This window comes from Cladophialophora psammophila (assembly GCF_000585535.1).
Source record: "Cladophialophora psammophila CBS 110553 chromosome Unknown aczJe-supercont1.40, whole genome shotgun sequence".
NCBI classification, from domain to species: domain Eukaryota; kingdom Fungi; phylum Ascomycota; class Eurotiomycetes; order Chaetothyriales; family Herpotrichiellaceae; genus Cladophialophora; species Cladophialophora psammophila.
In genome coordinates, this window is record NW_006912961.1 from 1 (window position 1) to 17,902 (window position 17,902).

General features: G+C 53.8%; 5 protein-coding genes across 5 annotated transcripts; 1 reads left to right on the forward strand and 4 right to left on the reverse strand.

The window, feature by feature from the left end:
- Positions 1–3,702: 3,702 nt before the first annotated feature.
- A1O5_12967 (uncharacterized protein) lies at positions 3,703–4,194 on the forward strand (the record flags this gene model as incomplete). The annotated part of the gene is made up of 1 exon (XM_007753536.1): positions 3,703–4,194. One exon carries the CDS (start codon positions 3,703–3,705, stop codon positions 4,192–4,194), a length of 492 nt encoding a protein of 163 aa, XP_007751726.1.
- Positions 4,195–4,747: 553 nt separating this feature from the next.
- A1O5_12968 (oxidoreductase) lies at positions 4,748–6,137 on the reverse strand (the record flags this gene model as incomplete). Its single annotated transcript, XM_007753537.1, has 2 exons — positions 4,748–5,626; positions 5,955–6,137. 2 exons carry the CDS (start codon positions 6,135–6,137, stop codon positions 4,748–4,750), a joined length of 1,062 nt encoding a protein of 353 aa, XP_007751727.1.
- An 827-nt stretch (positions 6,138–6,964) lies between these two features.
- A1O5_12969 (isocitrate dehydrogenase [NAD] subunit 1, mitochondrial) lies at positions 6,965–8,178 on the reverse strand (the record flags this gene model as incomplete). Its single annotated transcript, XM_007753538.1, has 3 exons — positions 6,965–7,052; positions 7,108–8,011; positions 8,082–8,178. The coding sequence occupies 3 exons, from the start codon at positions 8,176–8,178 to the stop codon at positions 6,965–6,967; spliced, it is 1,089 nt and encodes a 362-aa protein (XP_007751728.1).
- Positions 8,179–8,890: 712 nt separating this feature from the next.
- A1O5_12970 (uncharacterized protein) lies at positions 8,891–10,707 on the reverse strand (the record flags this gene model as incomplete). Its single annotated transcript, XM_007753539.1, has 4 exons — positions 8,891–9,050; positions 9,113–9,560; positions 9,610–10,202; positions 10,256–10,707. The coding sequence occupies 4 exons, from the start codon at positions 10,705–10,707 to the stop codon at positions 8,891–8,893; spliced, it is 1,653 nt and encodes a 550-aa protein (XP_007751729.1).
- A 2,265-nt stretch (positions 10,708–12,972) lies between these two features.
- A1O5_12971 (RalA-binding protein 1) lies at positions 12,973–17,025 on the reverse strand (the record flags this gene model as incomplete). The annotated part of the gene is made up of 1 exon (XM_007753540.1): positions 12,973–17,025. The coding sequence occupies one exon, from the start codon at positions 17,023–17,025 to the stop codon at positions 12,973–12,975; it is 4,053 nt and encodes a 1,350-aa protein (XP_007751730.1).
- Between the last annotated feature and the right edge of the window lie 877 nt (positions 17,026–17,902).

A 17,902-nucleotide genomic window follows, 5' to 3' on the forward strand; every position in this document is an offset into this window, starting at 1 on the left:
TCTGGGGGTAATGAGGGTGTATATATAATGCCCATGCTCTGCGCGCTCTGTGCGCTCTGTGCGCCCTGCACCAACAGGGCCAGCAGGGCCTACAGAGCCAACAGGGCATACCACGTGACTCAGCCTTGTTCTCCTATGGATCCCCCCACGTGCCCAACGAGTGTGATGAGTCGTGCTCGTGCGGCTCGTGACCGGTCTCCTTCAAGGCTGTGTCCAACAGTAGTATGTGAGACTTTGGCATTTGACTATCGAAAGGGGCGACAGGGCATACGATGCTTTGTCCGACGGTCGCTGCTTTCGATTGCCTGGACCATCATTCCCTATATAGGCATCAATATGTTAGCACGTCTCTATAGTAGTATAGTATAACTTTTGGCGCACTTACCTCGTGTTTTGACCCGCTTTTGCACGGGCATGATGCTATTCCCCTTGTAGAGACGCGTAAAGTCGTATGGACAGTGTTTGGTGTTAGAGCTTGATGCACTAGACTAGCAACGAATTTTTGCAGGAGAGAGAGGGCGGGGATAGAGCGTAGAGAGACCGACGACCACCGACACAAGAGATTAATGGAAGAGAGAAGAGAACTATCCTTCGATTTTAATTTTGGCGGAAGGGGCATCGAATTTATAGGCTTTTTCGTGACAGTGGACAGGGGGGCGTTGTTAGAGAAACTCTTCATACTGGTTTGGTTGTCATAGGTCACTCAAGGGGGCCTTCCGCCCGTTGCGCTAGCCAGGAGGGCACGCGGAAGGCTGGCGGGATAGCGGCTGGCCACCCTCACAGGCATGTCTAGTTACTTTGCCTGCAGGCTGCAGCCTACAAGGTACATGTAATCTTGCCAACCACCGAGCACCCATGCCTCTAAGCGCGGGTCCGCATCAACACGATTCGTTCCGCGTGAATAGAGGACGGATCCGTGCAAAAGAACTTATAGCCCCTTGTCTAAATAAGGTTCCGCTGTAGCAAGGAAAAGTGATCCGGCTGCTTCAGAGCCATTCCCGATAGCGACCTCGTGAACTTCACTCAAATACTTGGCAGAAACTGCTGCCACATAATATGGCAGGCACTTATTCCTCCTGGTCACAAAAACCCTACAATTCCATATTCCACAAGTCTAATCTCGCCGTCGCCGTTCGCATTCAGAAATCTTATCGTTGAGAACTTTTAGTAACGACAGAACGTCTCCTAGCGACAGAGCGTCCTCTTAGCGACAGAACGTCCCCCTAGCGACAGAACGTCCCCCCAGCGACAGAACGTCCCCCTAGCGACAGAGCGCCACAGGGCGGCGGCGTACAACGAGTGTGAGTGTGACTGACAGAGTAGCCGACACATATAAAGATTGTCTCATCACTCCAAAGGCCTTTAGCCGAGGGCTAGCGTCGATAGCACCAGTGTAATTAACCAGACAGTATACTAGGTATAGTCAGACCAGTCCCCGTGGCCCTATACCGAGTAGAATCTATCATGTCCTCCCTTCCACTGAGTCACATGAGGCCTGCTCAAATTCGCTAGACCAGCAGGGGTTGAAAATGAATTGCATGTGACAAAATCGACGGGAGCAAAGTGTCCCTCCCAAAGGACAGTTATATTCCCTGTGAGGGTCTCTCACAGCAGCACAAGGGAGTCGATGAATGCTAATCCCCCAAAGAAGGGATAGTTTTCAGCTTTTCACTTGTCTCGGTACACCATCATACACCCGACTCCGCGCATATCGTATGCAGATTGGTTAATGACGAGATGTGGGGCTTCAGCTCGATCACTTAGGTATACCTTCCACGACAAGTGGCGCTCTTGGTCAAAGCCCAGCGCATCTTGGATGTCAAACCCAGCTTGCGAAAATCCGTCCGCAGGGCCGAAGATGCCCGGCGTGAGAACCGCGACAAACGGTCTTAGACCGGAAGCATTGACGGACTGTGGTGTCGGCTAACAGCTCGACGTCTTCCAAGTTGAGCGGTTACAACCCCTATCGGGCCTCATCGCCTGATGTGCCAGAGTCGGTATCAGTGACTTGGCCATTGGTCCGGAATTCCCTCCTTGACTCCTTCGATTTCCAAACGGGTCACTCCGACCGACAATAAGCATAGGTACAATCCCGGCCCGTATCGATATGGGGCTGGCGCGGCAGGGCCGACGCTGACGAGAAGGACACCCCCTCGGTGGACCGCTACCCTTCCTCAGGAGTTGAGCTCGAGCTTGGGGGAGGAGATGCCAAGGATAAGTAACATGTTGTCTCCCTGAAAGTGCATCAGCGAAGGGCGAGTGTAGCGTATTTATACGGTGCCAAAGACGGCGAGGGCGACGATGCAAATCGTCAAAGCGAACCGCCTCGGCCGCCACCCCGTGCGATCTATTCGCAGGGTTTCAGGCCCAAACGGAGAGTTTGTGAATTAACGAGGGGCCAGTTGGGCCTGGCCGCCCTCTAGCTTATGACACCAAGCAATTCTACTTGGGATACCTACAAGTACAAGTATGAGAGGGACGGAAATCAAAGGCAAGTAGTGGGTGTCCGACCTCGTTCCAGAGGACGGTCCGAACTGCTCCTAGAGTGGCAAGGAAGGCCATATCCGTCTCAACGTTGAAACTTCAATTGATGCTGTCCGCACAAATATCAGCCGGCTGTATTGAGGAAATCCCAGCCAACTCCGACGAGTAAGGCAAGGTCTTCCCTTGTCGCTCAGAACAAGGGGTGGCGACCTTTTGACAGGTAGGGCAGGACTTTGAGGTTCTCAGCCAGCTTTCCGTCATGAAATCTTCGAAGAGCCTCGACAATTTGCAGAGAGGATGACAGCGTGGGCTGAATAGGTACGCTAGGTATACCTGGTATTGTCGGAGTGATAATTCGAGGTATATACCGAGTGCAGTCCTCGACGGGGCAATTGTCCCAGCCAATTCACGTGATATCCACCGAATCAGCGTGATCCACAAGACCTTCCTCGTTTCCCCCACCGAGCATTGGCGTCGCCGTAGTTTCAGCGGGAGGCGCGCTTGTGGCGTCCTTTTTGTTGTTCCATGTACAATCACCAGGAGCCAGGGAGGACCAGCCTTTCCCTGCCTTCCCCTTGCCTTCCCCTTGCCTTCCCCTTGCCTTCCCCTTGCCTTCCCCGTGCTGCCCACTCAACAGTTGCATGGAGTCTGGCCACCTTTTGATTGCACTCGGGTCCAGCTCCCAATCGGAGGGCTGATGAGCTGATGAACCAACACCCCATCTCGGAACCAGCATCGTGGGCCCTGGCGCCCCAATATATTGGCAATCCCACAGGTTCCCCATGCGGTTGGCATGAACAGTCACTCATAAAAAGGTGAAACTCAGTCCCTCGTGCGCAGTAGGGTTCCGAGTCACCTCGCACGCGTCCTAGGAAGGGAGCATCCATCTTGACATCACCGCCTCCTGGCAACGCTCCTGCCTGGCCTCGAGAAGCCATCTTGACTGTTGACCGTTGCAAGTTGACAGTGCCAATTGACACCTGAGACTCCGTCTCTCGACGCCATCGCCCGTTGTCCAAGCATCACCCGAGACATCCTCACCAAGTGGACACTTCCTGCTCACCATGGACTTTTAAACCTCTGCCCTCGGCCCTTAGGCACTTACTAGTTATTTTCCTTCAGGAGCATTGGCTTCAAAGACCACATCTCTAGCCCCCCCCTGCGACTCTTCAGATTTGCATTGGCACCTCTATCACTCCCGACCGAAAGATCCAAACCATGGCAACCGCAGTTGAAGCCACCGAGCTCACTGAGCAACCACCGCCCACCTCGATCCATCGCCCCAAGTCGGAATTTGATCCGTGCTGCAACGCCAAAGTTTCCTCCCCTTTCTACCTCTATAACCATGACTCTCCCCGCCCGTCCGTTGACGTCAAGAAGTCCAACAATCCCGTCCAAGTGGCCATCCAAGATCTGGAGGCGGGCACCTTCAATCTCTCACCTTCAATCACCCAAGAGAAAAAAGTTGCACAAAATTGGGCGGCCAGAGACAGGTTCAAGTTCTGGAAGAGAGAGAAGCAGTGCATGACGAAGCCGAAGCCTAGAGGATGTGTGTGGTTCACTCGGTTGTCTCCACGCCAACGACTCCTGGTCAAGCTGCTCGTCGGGTTGGTGATCATTGGAGCCGCCGTGGGAATTGCCGTTGGTGTCAGTGTTAAGGTGCATGGGACAGTGTACAAGGGCAACAACTCGACTTCGCAGATTGGTTGATCATGCCGGAACAAACACTGCCTGAGACCACTACACAAAATCCAAAGCGAAACAAAAGCCATGAGTCGCATCCATCTTTACCAAGACAAGTGTCAATCACGGTGTTCAAGTGTATACGATATGGAAGTACGGATTATAGGGCATAGAGACCACGGAAGGCTAGACCAAAAAAAAACCCCCCCTACACGGATACCAGCGAGGTGTTGTGTCCACACAGCATTACAGATGATAATGACGGCGTACATAGGAGTTACAGAAGGACCCAGCGAGCTGTATTGATCGGTAGCTAATGCTCATGAAGTGTTGTTTCCCTTTCAGCGTCCAGCTTGACATGGATCACTGCCAGGTGAGCCCTACAGTAGCAGATTTTTTTTTTTGAGGTCGTCTTCCTGCTCAGACACCCAAGTCTCTGTCGAGGTAAGCGGTCGGTGGTGGTGGGCAGAGAGATATATTTGGTGTTTTCACATGGTCATCTTTCACTATCATATTGTCTCAAATGGCACTAAAAGAACTCCCAAATGCTCGCGACCAGGCCTTACACCTCACATGTCAATCACAATTTACTCCTTGGCGCTGCCTCGATATAGGTGCCGCCGAGCTTCAACATGTCGACGGCCTGGGTGACCATCTCCTCGACGATTTGCCTGGCGGGCTTGATGTCCTTGATGATGGCGCTGACCTGGCCCATGAGGAAGGGCATGTCGATCTCGGCCTCCTGCTCGAGGTCGTAGGCCATGGGCACGATCCCCCGTTGGGTCAGCTCCTTGATGCGCTCGGGCTGGGCCTCCCACTTGGCGACATAGTCGTTGAGGCGCACGCGCAGCGGCCGGCCCGAGACGACCAGCGTGCGCAGCGTGTCGGTGAAGTCGGCGCTGACCACGGCCTCCTTGTGCAGCCTGCTGGCGCCACTCTCCTCGGCCGCCACGAACCGCGTGCCCACCCACACACCCACGGCGCCCTGCATCAGCGAGCTGGCCAGGCTGCGCCCGTCGTAGATGCCGCCGGCCGCGACGACCAGCGCGGGCTCACCGGTCAGGGGGGAGCGGTACTTCTTGGCCACGTCGCACACGGCGGGGATCAGGACGCTGTTGGCGATGTCGCCCGTGTGGCCGCCGCCCTCGGTGCCCTGGGCGCAGACGATGTCGACGCCGGCCTTGAGCGCCTTCTCGGCGTGCTTGGGTGCGCCCACCATGTTCATGACCAGGATGCCCGCCTCGTGGAGCCGCTTGATGGTGCGCGCCGGCGGCACTCCCACGGCGCTGACGAAGATCTTGGCTCCGTTCCGGATCGTCACCTCGATCAGCTCGTCCAGCTGCCCGTGCGTGTAGTCGTGGTTCGTCTTGCGCGCCGAGCCCCCGACCTGCGGGAGCGCCAGGTCCACGCCGAACGGGAGCGACGGGTCTGTCAGGTTGGATTTGAGGTCGTCGATGATCTGGGGCGGGAGGGGAATGTCAGCCGTCGGCTTGAAGTGGATCTCAAATCTGCTGGGGAGAAGAGACTCCGGAACGAAGAAGGGGAGTGAACGGAGAGTAACCAGCAGCAGCACAAAGGCAGGGCAGGGCAATTGTTATTGTCGGGCTCATCTGTCCTCTGTATTACATCCTCCCTCTTTGACACCGTATCTTCATCCTTGCTACTCCTTCCTTCATCCCTTATCATCCCTCTTCCACCACGTACCCCGTCCTCCATACCCCGTAGCAACATGGTTCAACACTGTCTAGAAAGGAAAAAGAAAGAAGAAAAAAATCTAATCAACGTACCTCCTGCAACTGCTTAGGCGTATACCCCAATCCGCCTATGGTGCCGATGCCGCCTGCGTTGGACACGGCCGCGGCCAGGGGTCCGCCCGAGGTACGTGCCATCCCGGCCAGCATGATGGGGTACTTGATTCCCAAGAGCTTTGTCAGAGGCGTGCTGAGCGCCGGGACTGATGAAGACGACATGATGGCGATGTGGTGGACGATATGTCGGGTGATGTCTATGTTACACCGCCTCGTCGGTGAGTATATATGTGCGTATATATGTGAGAGAAGGAGGTGTTCGATATCGAGCAGGAGGAGGACAAGAGTGTCTGATGCGCTAGCTATGTAGCTACCTCGTTGTGAATGGTGGGAGGGACGAGGATATGTATATAAATCCTCCGTATATTCACTTAAAAGGGAGACTGAGTCTGAGGCCGGGAGAGTGAGGAGTGAGAATTGAGACTGAGAGGAGAAGCCAAGTCAAAACAAGTAGAAACAAAATAAATAAGCCTCCTTTACCTATGAAGATTGACACGGCATGTAGGACTCGTATACACACCTCTGGACCTCTGAGGTGAGAATCAAAGTGTGGGGTCGGTCGGTAGTAACAGCTGCTCGATGGAACTTGGAACTTGGACCGAGGTTTGCGCCAGCTACTGTACCACCCACCAGATACCGATACCGAGCTTAAAGAGGTGATTATGATAGCTACGTAGGATTTCTCGGCCCGGATTGAAGACGTCCAGAGTACGGAGTACTCGATACTAATAATCCTCTGCGAGTGGGTGGAAAGTGCGCTCGATGAAGAGAGTGCATGGCAGAAAATATTATCGTATCGTACTGTGTTGCATTGTATATATATTGGAACATTGCGGAATTGCACATCCTAGGATCCACCTCTAACATCAATGCAGGGCTATCAGCGTCAAGAAAAAAAAAAACAGTTAAGTTCCATTGCATCCGTGAATCGGCCACCAGCTGCTTCAATCACACACTCCCAATCCGCTCCAGCCTATGTACATCACATCTTAGAATTCAGCTTCCATCTTGTCCAGAATCGTCCTGACAAATTCATGCGTCGTAGCTGAGCCACCCATGTCGCGAGTTCGCACCTTGCTGTAAACCAGTCAGCCTCTTGGTCTTTGTGTCACACACAAACCTTTTCACTTACCCATCGGCAATCACATCGTACACCGCCCGGGAGATACGGTTGGCATGCTCGTCAAGGCCCAAATGTCTGAGGAGCATGGTGCCCGAAAGAAGAAGGGCTGTCGGATTCGCTTGATCCTTGCCCTGAATGTCGAGACCAACGTGTCGGCAACCCGGTTCAAATACCGCAACTTCCCGGCCCATGTTGCAACCAGGCACTACGCCAGGCCCGCCAACAAGCGCGGCGGCGATGTTCGTAAGGATACCTCCGTAAAGATTGGGCATGACCATAACGTCAAACTGTTGAGGGCGGGATACAGCTTGCATAGAAGCATTGTCGACAATCATATCATTCACCTCCAAGCTGGGATAATCCTCTCCGACCTTCTTGACCGTGTTTCGGAACAAACCATCTGCAAGTTTCATGATGTTGGCCTTGTGGATACACGTCACCTTCTTCCTGTTGTTTGCCAGAGCAAATGAAAAGGCAAATTTGGCGATGCGCTCCGATTTGGCTCGCGTGATGATCTTCAAGGACTCGACCACGCCTTGCACAGACTGATGCTCTAGACCAGAGTACTCGCCCTCGGTATTCTCACGCACAATGCACAGATCGACGTTCTTGTGTCGAGTCACCAGACCCGGGATGTTCTTGACCAAAACGACCGAAGCGTAGATATCGAGTTCTTGTCGCAGCGCCACGTTGAAGGATTGGTGACCCGATCTCTCAATGGGTGTGTGCAGGATACCTTTCAACCCAAGCTTGTTTCGTCTCAAAGACGCTATTGATTCCTTGAACAGCTCTTCCGAGTACTTGTCTCCTGTATCGACGCCGGATACGTCGACTTGCTCCCATTCAATAGGGACATTGTCGGCCTTGAATATCGTCTTGACTGCTTCGGCCACTTCGGCACCGATACCGTCACCTGGCGCCGGTTCCAACGAGTGAGCACGGGCATCAATCGCACGCGGCGGAGCTCAAGGGCCATATCGTACCAGGGATCAACGTCACCGTGTATTTCCCGCCATATTTCGTAGGCTTGAAGATGTCGGATTCGACGGTTGCGTAGGCTGCGGGGAGAAACGAGCACATTAGCTTCGGAGGAGGATAGACTAGAGTCGACACATCCGCTCACATCTTGCGAGGAAGGGCGAAGCAGCTTGTGGCTTGCTTGCCCGCCGGGCAGCACGGAACAGCGCCTGCAAAAAAGAAGCAAAAAATGCCTGGTTAGATCTCTGGCACGCGGGGCAGCTTGAGATATTCTTACCTGAGCGCTACGAGTTGACCTGGCCAGCGACATTGCAGCTGAATGTCAAACAATGACTGGAGGGGGGGTGTGAAGTCGGTCCTTGTCGTGGTGTGCAGAAAGCGAAAGCAAAGAAAACTTATCGAGGGTGGAAGACTCGAGGAGGAGCTTTTGCTTCTGATGCAAATGGCCGCACCAAGCTTCTGGCCAATCACGGCCGAGACGCAGTGCAGCAAATCAGGATGACGTCGGCGGACCAATCTGGGCCCGCCCATCTGATCAAGCGAGGCTAAGGCTGCGAGGCTGCGAGGCTGCGAGGCTGTGAGGCTGCGAGGCTCCAAGGCATTTTCTCGGACATTGTACCAACAAACGATGAACGACGAGCAGGACGAGATGAGGGATTGCGATGCATTCAGTAAATGTGTTGGTTGATCAGACATCACCACTACTTGACTCAAAACATGTTTCTGCTATCGTTCTTCTTTTCCAATGTCGTCCGCCATACCATTCTTTCCACCACACCACCGAGAAAGGCCTACCAGGTTCGTTCTGTCCAACCTAGTAAGTCTTGAAGTTCAACGGCCCCTGAGCATGCCTCAATTTGGCCCCGAAGAATTGCAAGAACACGACCAAAAAGAATGCTGCTCCCATGATGCCGCTCTGAATACCATATTCCGTTTGCGTGCCCGCTTTGGTGGCCCAATTGATCTGGATGTACCTATTTTCAAGGTAAATGTCAGCCGTGGGGATGAAAATGCAAGACGAATGGCCGACACGTACCCGATAATAAATCCACCCAGTGTTCTGGCAAAGTTGAGCAGAGCGGCACATTCACCAGCTGCCTCGGGGTAGGAGTCCAGCAAGTACGCACCCACCGCTGAGGTGGTGACGATTGTGGCGAAGTTGTGCATTCCCCATCCCACGACGAGAACCCAGTATGACCATGCGGGAGCATGATGCAAAGTCGTGCCGATCAGGTTGTAGCCGATGAGCTTGAATGGCAAAACGAGCCACAGGATGATCAACCTGTTCTCGGGGGCGATGATGCCATTATGGCGCTTCGCCCACATTCTAGCAATGAAGTCGAACATGAAATGGCCGATGACAAGTCCCAGGATCGCACCCACGACAGGTGCAGTGTAGATTGCTGCAAGGTTACGGAAGTCGAAATTATATGCAGGAATAATGAAGACCGAGATGGTTGTGTTGTTGCCGATTGTCCAAGGGACTGTGTGAGATTAGCCTTGACTTCGGGAACTGGATGGAGGCGCACTTACAGTCGAAGAAGTAGAAGAGGCAAGTCAGAAACACCGGCAACTTGAGAACGGTCCATCCCAATCGACTTCCAGCTTCAAGGAAAGTGTTGGTCGTGTACTTGGTCTTGTACTGCTCGATGCCGACAACTCTGAGGAGACGGTTCTTGCGCTTTGGAACTCGATCTGGCATCAGGTGCCTTGGGTAAAATGTCTCGTCGCCGAGAACAATGGTCATGGCCAATCCGAGCGAAATGATACCGAAGTTTAGCCACATTCCCGTCCTCCATGTACTCACGCTGAGGATGGCAGCCATGAATTGCGGCCCCAGGAAGGGAGACAGAATGATGGCGGTACTCCAGATGTTGATTTTCCTGGCATGCTCGTGAAAGAACCACACATCCTTGATCCACATGAGACCGCCACCCGCACCGGCAACAGCAAACATGCCGTTCAAAATGCGTGACGCCATGTATGATTCGAAAGACTTCGCCGCGGCGGACCAAGCAGCTGTACCGGCGGAAAGACATCCAAACCAGAAGAGGACGGGAAGACGACCAATCCAGGCCGAGAGCCAGACGGTCAAAATACCGCCGACGCCCAGCATGAATGTATTGCTTTTAACGTGTTAGCGCAGAATTTTGTGGTCAGCGGCGACGAGAGGACATACCCAGCCGTAGCATGATTGACTTCGTCCGGACTGATACGCCACTGTGTCGCCTGGGGAATGAGAGCGCTTGCGCCAGTGGCTGCAGAGTAATCAGAAGTCGCAGCATTGACCGCAATCACCAACAAGATGGCTGCCTTCTTCCATCTGGGCCAGTTCAACGGGTCCTCAGGATCCTCGGTGGGTTGGGGAATCAGGACTTTGCCATGGCTCGACTTCTTGAGGGGGACGTCGGAGGCCAGGCCAAGCTTCTCGCGAATTCGGGCTTCGTCGAGCACATAGCCATCGGTCTCACCGACGCGGTCGAGGTCGACGGCGGTGGCCGTGTGAGCACCAGCCTTCTCATTGTTGTTCTCACCGCTAGAGATGGAAGGCGGTATCGAAGTCTCGGCCTCAGGCGCCTCGGTGGCCGTCGCCTGGGGCATGTCCTTGGGTGAGGATGGCTCGTCTGCCATGACCAGACTGCAGTGCTGGGGAGAAGAGCAAAGGAGAAAAGAACAGTGACAGTGTAGACACCAGGCGACAGAGGTGTAGGAGAGGAAGGAGCAAGTGGAGAGTGGAAGGAGCAGAGCTGAGTGAAAGGGAAAGAGAGGAAAGGCCCAAGGGGTGCGCGGGTGTTGAAATATGAATTGATTGTTGTTCGTGTCACTTTTCGATGCGGTGGCCAGTCGTGTAAACAATGACCACGACCACGACCAAGGGCCCAGCAAGGGACACCAGGGACAACAGGGCGGGGCCTTAACTACTCTTTTTAGTAGTGAGTGTCAATCACAGAGCCATTGGAGCCATTGCTCGGTAGGCTTTGCATCAATGTGCTCAATACTTCCGTAGCGCGACGTGCCATGCAATTGAAGTATAGAACCCCCTTGCAAGGCTGCCTGCCGCTAGACTCGCTTACATTGCGTGGAGTCAAGAGTCCGACTATTTGTAGGGCAAAGGTACTTAAGTTAAGTTCAGTTGGTCTCCTGCACCCCATGAAGAAAGGGTCACCCGTCTAACCGCATCCTTGTTTCTTTGAAACTTTTGTTGACAGGCGCTTTGGATCGGCGCGTTCGAAATGGTGAGGGCTCGTTTGCGCTCCTCCAATGCCGACTAACCGTTGAGTGCTTGAGGATGCGCTGGACCGCTTTCGAGCCTCGTATCTGCTTGCGCTTCGGCCCAATGAGTCGGACAGAACGCTCAGAAGGATATCTCCTACCTGACTCATGACTTGGAGCCAAGCGACAACGGGCAGTCAGCCGTGGGGTTTCAAAGCGCGAGGGTGGCGGAGATGGCGAAGATTGATTTGACGGAGAACTCGGGCCCAAGTCAGAAGTCCAAAAAAAAAAAGAGATTGCCTTGGTATATACACTAACTAAGTATATTTTCCACAACGACGACAGCGAGACAGCTACCAGAACCAGTTGGACAAGGGAGTTGACTTGGTTGGAGGCTTGCGCCAGGGAGGCGGCCAGGAGATCCCAGGAGACCTTCTGGCTGCTTACTGGTGGGGGCATCGGACCCCAGCAATCCACAAGTACTGTATTTGGACTAGTTCCGGCCCTCCGGTGGAGTCTGACTGCCGCATCCAGCTAGGCCAGCGAATCGGGCCCTGCAACGGAGTCCTAAGGGGCCGGGCGTTAATGCATAAGGCTGGCTGAGGCTGGAGGAGCGGGTTGAGTTTTCAGGGGAGGGAGAGGCCTCGAAAGCAAGGGGCCCTGTCTATCCGAATTGATTGGACCCTTTCCTCACAGAGCGGGCAAAAGTTATGTCAATATAGGAGTCCAGTCTGCGGAGTACGAGGAGGACATGTTGGCTTTGTGGGCAGGAAGGATAGCCAGCCAACCAGCCATCGAGTCGGACAATTCCTATGTACAAGTAGAACCGGGTGCTTCATCCGATGAGGCACCAACTCATCGCGCTTCCTTCTCAACTGTTCTGTCTACGACAACACTTCTTTGCTGCCTTCGCTACCCCAGACCAACAAGCCTGACTAAGACCTTACGAATCCTACCGACTTGGTCCAACGAACTAAACCAGCATGGGAATACTCGACAAGGCCAGGGGCTGTGACGACGAACCGCTCTCCAAACTCTACTCCTCAACACTGCATATTCGGGTGTTATATGTGGCGTGGCGAAGCCGAAGTTGCTGCAAATATGACTGGCGACGTCTGCAGGCGTCCCTCACTCAGCTCATCCACCAATCCTCTTTCACGGGCATGAGAGTCGGGACAAGGAGAAGGGGCAAAACGAAGTGGAATACCATGGTCCAGGCCAACTGATCTATTGACTGCTCGTTCTGCAACCTTGTGGGCCAAATCTCGCCGCTGTTAATGAGGAACCCCCCGAACTCGGAACGTCTGTCATGATGCCTCCCCATATTCCCAATAATCGAATGGATCTTGACATTCATATCCCTTTCATCCCTTCCGTCGCCCGTCCTCCAAAGTTTCATCTTGACTCCAAAGGCTCTCATTAAGTGATTGGCATGATGGAGAAGAAGGTCCTCGCCCCCCTTCCGCTCTTTCAAAGATAGTACAAAACAGCTAGATTCGCTCAGATGCTTGTCCTGGGACAGAAATTTTCCGAGAAAAAGACCGAACGAAAATAAACCCGCCTGCAAAATGGGGTATTTGGAAGCGAAAGACAACAAGACAATAACTATCCAGCAATGGCGCATGAGGTCATCTTTACCTCTCCGCCTTCAGAATATTCCATCGTCAAGTCGAGACATTTCATTCACATGAATAGCATCGAGCTCTCGCGCCGTCTCGCTCTGGCACTCGCCGCATTTTCTGGGGCCATCATATTATTTGATCCTCCGTACTGGTTGCTCCCTCCATGTTGGTTGGGGGGTTGTGGTGGGGGGTACCTGGGGGCGCTCATGGCCATGTCGTGTGGAATCGAGACATATTGTCTGCATTCGTACGATGGTTGGAGCGGCGCAAATCCTAAGTCGCTGGTGGGATCAAGCTGGTATTCTGGTCGTGCACTCCCTCCAGTAGCCCGAGCATTGTGAGCAAAGCTGTCTTGATTGTACATGGGCGTTGGTAAGTCGGTAAACATCTGCCGCCGAGGCGATCGGATGTCTTCTGGCGTGAGGGCTCCCTCCCCACGCTCAAACTCTGTCGATCGAATAGACTCCTGATCGGTGGGCTTATCGAAGATCGCCTCAAAATCTGTCAGAAACAAGGCGAAGAGAGGCGCTGGGATGTTGAGCGTCGGAGAGAACACAATTCCGACATTCTTAATGGTCATCTTGTTCCGCTCCGAGTTCTGTACCACCTCGAGCAGATATTGTGAAAGCGTCCGCAACAACGAGAAGTTCGCATTAGGCAGCTGATGCACCAAAATGTTGAAGGTCACGATCTTTTGTGACTTCTCAGGCAATTCCAATCCCTTCAGGAATTCCAGGTGCAATTCGCGGGTTAAAATCGTGGACGGTAATTCACGGAGATACGTTTTGAAGAGCGAGGCCACGGCATGTACATCGTAATCCTCCTCGTCTGCCAGCAGATCGACATCACCTTCAGTGTTGAACCGATCTTTGAGCAGCCGAATCACGATGTTCGATCCGCTAAGTCTGAACAAGCCTTCTTCATTCGCAGCATTCTTGACTCGGAGAAACTCGATGCAGCGATACACCACGGCCGGAAGATATACCTCCACGTCCACAGGTGAGTAGTACTCCACTGCTTCCTGGAGTTGCATCCCGAACACCGGTCTAACGTGCCCACCTCGGCGAGCGTTGAGTTCCGATTTCTTGGGCTGAACCGGCTGCAAGGGAGCAAGCTGCTCGTACGACGGCTTCCTGAAATGGAAGAGATTGCGCTTCTTTTGCTCTCGCTCTTTGCTCCCACTGTTGCTCGCGGATTTGTTGCCCCAGCTTCCGGCATCCGATATGACAGCCCCATTCATTGGACCCGAAATGTTGTACGCCTTTGATGTTGCCACCGGTTCCTGAAGGAGCTCCGGAGTCTGGCTAGATGCAATGGAGGGGGAGGGTGTATCACTGTGGGTTTGCGGGCTCCCGTTCGATTTCGACTCGGCATCCTCATACCCCATCCTTTGGGACAGCTTCGCATCCTTGGTGTGTGAGGTCTGAACGCCCGCTCCATACTGTGATTTGGGCTCCATCGGCCTCTCGTCGATGTAATGCAACAACGTCTCCACCCATTCGTCCCGCTCTGCATCGCTTTCCGCGCAAAGCACATGCCGAACATGGCTGTTCAAGTCCTTGCGCTTGGGTTCTAGGATGAGAAAGGCGTGCCGATATTGGTTTTCCGAATCAACCTCTGAGGGAGGGTCTGATTGAGTTTGCCGGCCAATCCGGGCATTCAATAACTTGATCGTGCCAAGATGTGCACCACCAGGTGCTTCAAAATACCTCAGCTCCGGGCTGTCCAGAACAAAATATCGGGACTTCCATCCTCCAAAGTTCTTGCCCTTTTTGGTCAAGTAACCGGATTTGGTCGGAACGCCTGAGTGCAATTGTGACACCTGTCTAATTTGTGTGTCTTCATTATGATGTGAGGGGACGGTGGGTTGTGGCTCCATGACGTCTGTCGACAAAAATCGGCATATGACCGCAGCTGCTTGTTCATCCATGGGAGTGTCAAGCAAGTCGTCAAAGTATTCATTAATTGCATTTCTTCTCGCGTCAACGACAGCAGGCGAATGACCAGAGAAGAGTTTTCGGTCAGGTAGTTTCGGTAGATCGGAACAGCGAGATCTTAATTGCTGTTCCAGAATTGGTAGTGAAGTAGGAATTTTCTCCACTCGCCAAAATTCAGATGCGGTCGCACGCTCAAAGATTGACAAACTGAAAACCGCATTCTCCTCTGGCATCCTCAGCCCGAGCATGCTGTTTCTTGAGGGCCGCAGTCGAGAAGAGGCGACTTTCACCTGAATCGAAGGTAAGGCATTTGGAGGGAGAAGCAGGTCAGGCCAACTCGGATCCACCAGGCCCCGGTTTACTAGTGGCACCTCACCCGGGCTCAGAGGAGACTCATGGATCTGACCTCGATCCGAATCAGCGCCTGCAGCGGTGTTCATCTTCGACAGGGACGACGGGCCGATCTTCTTGTGAGATTCTGAAGCAGCTATCTGCACTTGTGCCAGTGCCTGTGGGTTAGGTGCTTGCTGGCCGGGTGTAGTAGGCATAGGTAAAGGCATCTTTGGCGCACGAGGTGAAAGAGGGAAGTTACCACTAGCAAGACGTGGGGACATGGGAAGCGCAGACCCCATCATGGGACGAGGGCTCATCGGAAGACCAGGACTTCGCAAAGGGAGTGACATCTGAACTGAGGATCCCACTGAGCCGGACGTTATCGAGGCAGGAGAGAGATGATCTTGTCTCAAAGGTAAGGTTTGGCTGACTTCAGTGACAGGCGGCGACAAAGGCATCTGCTCCAGAACCGTGGGGTCCTCTGTTTCGGTCTTCGCTTTCTTCTCCTTTTTGGACCGACTTCTGACTTCCTGCTCTTTGAGTACAAGAAGTTCGCGGTCTCGGTCATCTTCTTCTCGAGTTTTTCGTCGCCCTCTCTGCATGGGTTCTCGTTCTTCATCATCTTCGTCGCCGCTGACAATCACCTCGTTCGGGACAATGACTTGGTGAGCTGTCACTTCTTCCTTTGTTGGGCGGAGATCAAGCGGTTTAGGCGGTGCTTTCCTGGAGGCTTGGAATGACTTTGGTGGCTTCTCGGTGAGCGGGGTCGGCTCGGTGAGCGCAAAGGAAGGCTGTGCCAAGTGTGTGGCCAGACTCTGCATCTTTGGTGGCTGTTGTTGTAAATAGAGTGGTGACGGCATCATGGCAGGATCGATGGGCGAGCTCTGCATGTGGCTATCGGTGACACCCTTACTCAGAATCTGCTCAACTGGCCTCAAGCCCAGATCTAAGCTTGCTGCAGGTTCAGGTTCCCTCGAGGCGACTGAGGCTTCTCCGTCAGATTGAGGCGAGTTCCCTTCTTCCATCCGGAGACGGTCCACCTGCGCCATCGAGGGTTGGGCCTGCAATTCCTTTACTCTCTTCCTATATCTGTCCCTCTCTTTCGTCAGCCGCTCGAGATCCTTGTTCAGACCCAGTAACAGCGCCCTTTGTTTGTCGACCAGTTTCCATAGCTGGGCATTTTGAGCAGCAGCGTGACCTTTGTCCTTCAAGAGGTGCTGGATCAGGTTCTCCGCAGAGCCAGCTGTGGCAATGAGATTCTGGACTTCTTCTCGCGTGAGCTCTTTGACCTCTCCGAGTTGTTTCTGAGCATGCGAAGCATTTGAGATGTTGGAAATGGCGGAATCGATTGAGGATGTCCGCGGCATATTGTTCAGTGGGTGCACGCTAGCCGAAGAAGAAGCGTACGATTTTGGGGATTCCCAGAGAGCTGTAACCCCCTGTTCCTTTGGACTCTGAGAGGTTGATAATACGCTTGATTCCAGCTCGTTGGGCGGCGCAGTGCTGTTGTGGCACTTGTCTCGGGTCAGGGCAGCCTGGCCCTCCGTTGTATTTTTGACGAGCCTCTTCCCAGATTCATTAGGAGTGGGCGTCTTCTCGTACAAGGTATTGTCCTCCGCGATCTTGCGCTGCTGGTCCGAGGGCGACCTCGAGCTGGATAACGAGCTCAGGTAGTCTCGAGGGATTAAACTCCCCTGTAGCACAGCGGGACTTTGTGGTTTGCGGGAGGCCAGAATATACGGATGAGGGCTGGCCAGCGAGGAGGTTGAAACACCAGCGGCTGTTTGGGCCAAACGATCCTGGGGAGACTGAGGGGGAAGTGTATCGGCGGTCGACTGGGACATTTCGGGCAACTCGATCAGGCTGCATAGGGAATGGGGGGGTTGCTTCTTAGACTTCGAGCCATTATTGGCACCAGGATCGGGGGGGAAACACTTGGAGACCGCTGACAGGCCAGCTGTGCGAAGCGGCGCAAGGACAAAGTTGACAAAGTTGCCAGAGGCTTTGCAGCACGCCGAACAGCCCAAACGGAGACAGCGTCGAGGTCGAGGGTCGGTGTCGATTTGCTCGTGCTGCTTCACAAAAGAGCGAGTGAGAAGGGCAGGAGAGGGCAAGCATTAGGTGGTGGCCTCACCAGCCGTAAGCGCCGGAGGCACGTCCAGGTGGAGGCGATTGGCCGTGAGCGAGCCCACTACCTAGGTAGGCACTTGGGCCAACGTGGATAAGAGGTCGGCCTTTCAGATTCGATGGGCAATAATACGAAGAAGACGTGGAGGTGGAGAGGACTCTGAGGAGCAAGAGAATGGAGCATGCTTGAGGCGTGAGCGTGGCCTGCCAATTTTTCCACTGGTTGCGACTGGCTGCGAGCCAGCAAGACTGGCAACTGACCTGCCACGGTTCCCACTCGTTTGGCCACCAACACCACGGCCACCACCGCCAAAGACGCAATCATGCACCGACGGCTTGTCCCTCTCTCCACCTTCGCCTAATGAACATGGCCAGCAAAGATAAAGGTCGCTCCAGCAGAGAAAGAGACCGGGTTGAGCTTCCACCATTTGTCAATCTGAACGAGCTTGATTTCGAGCCTCCCTCTCAAGGTCTCGTCTCGCGCACCCACCAATATTTCATCTCAGGAATCTGCGCAAATTGGTTTCAAGCGGTCGCGGGAAAGGCATGAAACAAACGTGCCCCGGCCCGCTTTCTGGAAACCAAAACCTCTTG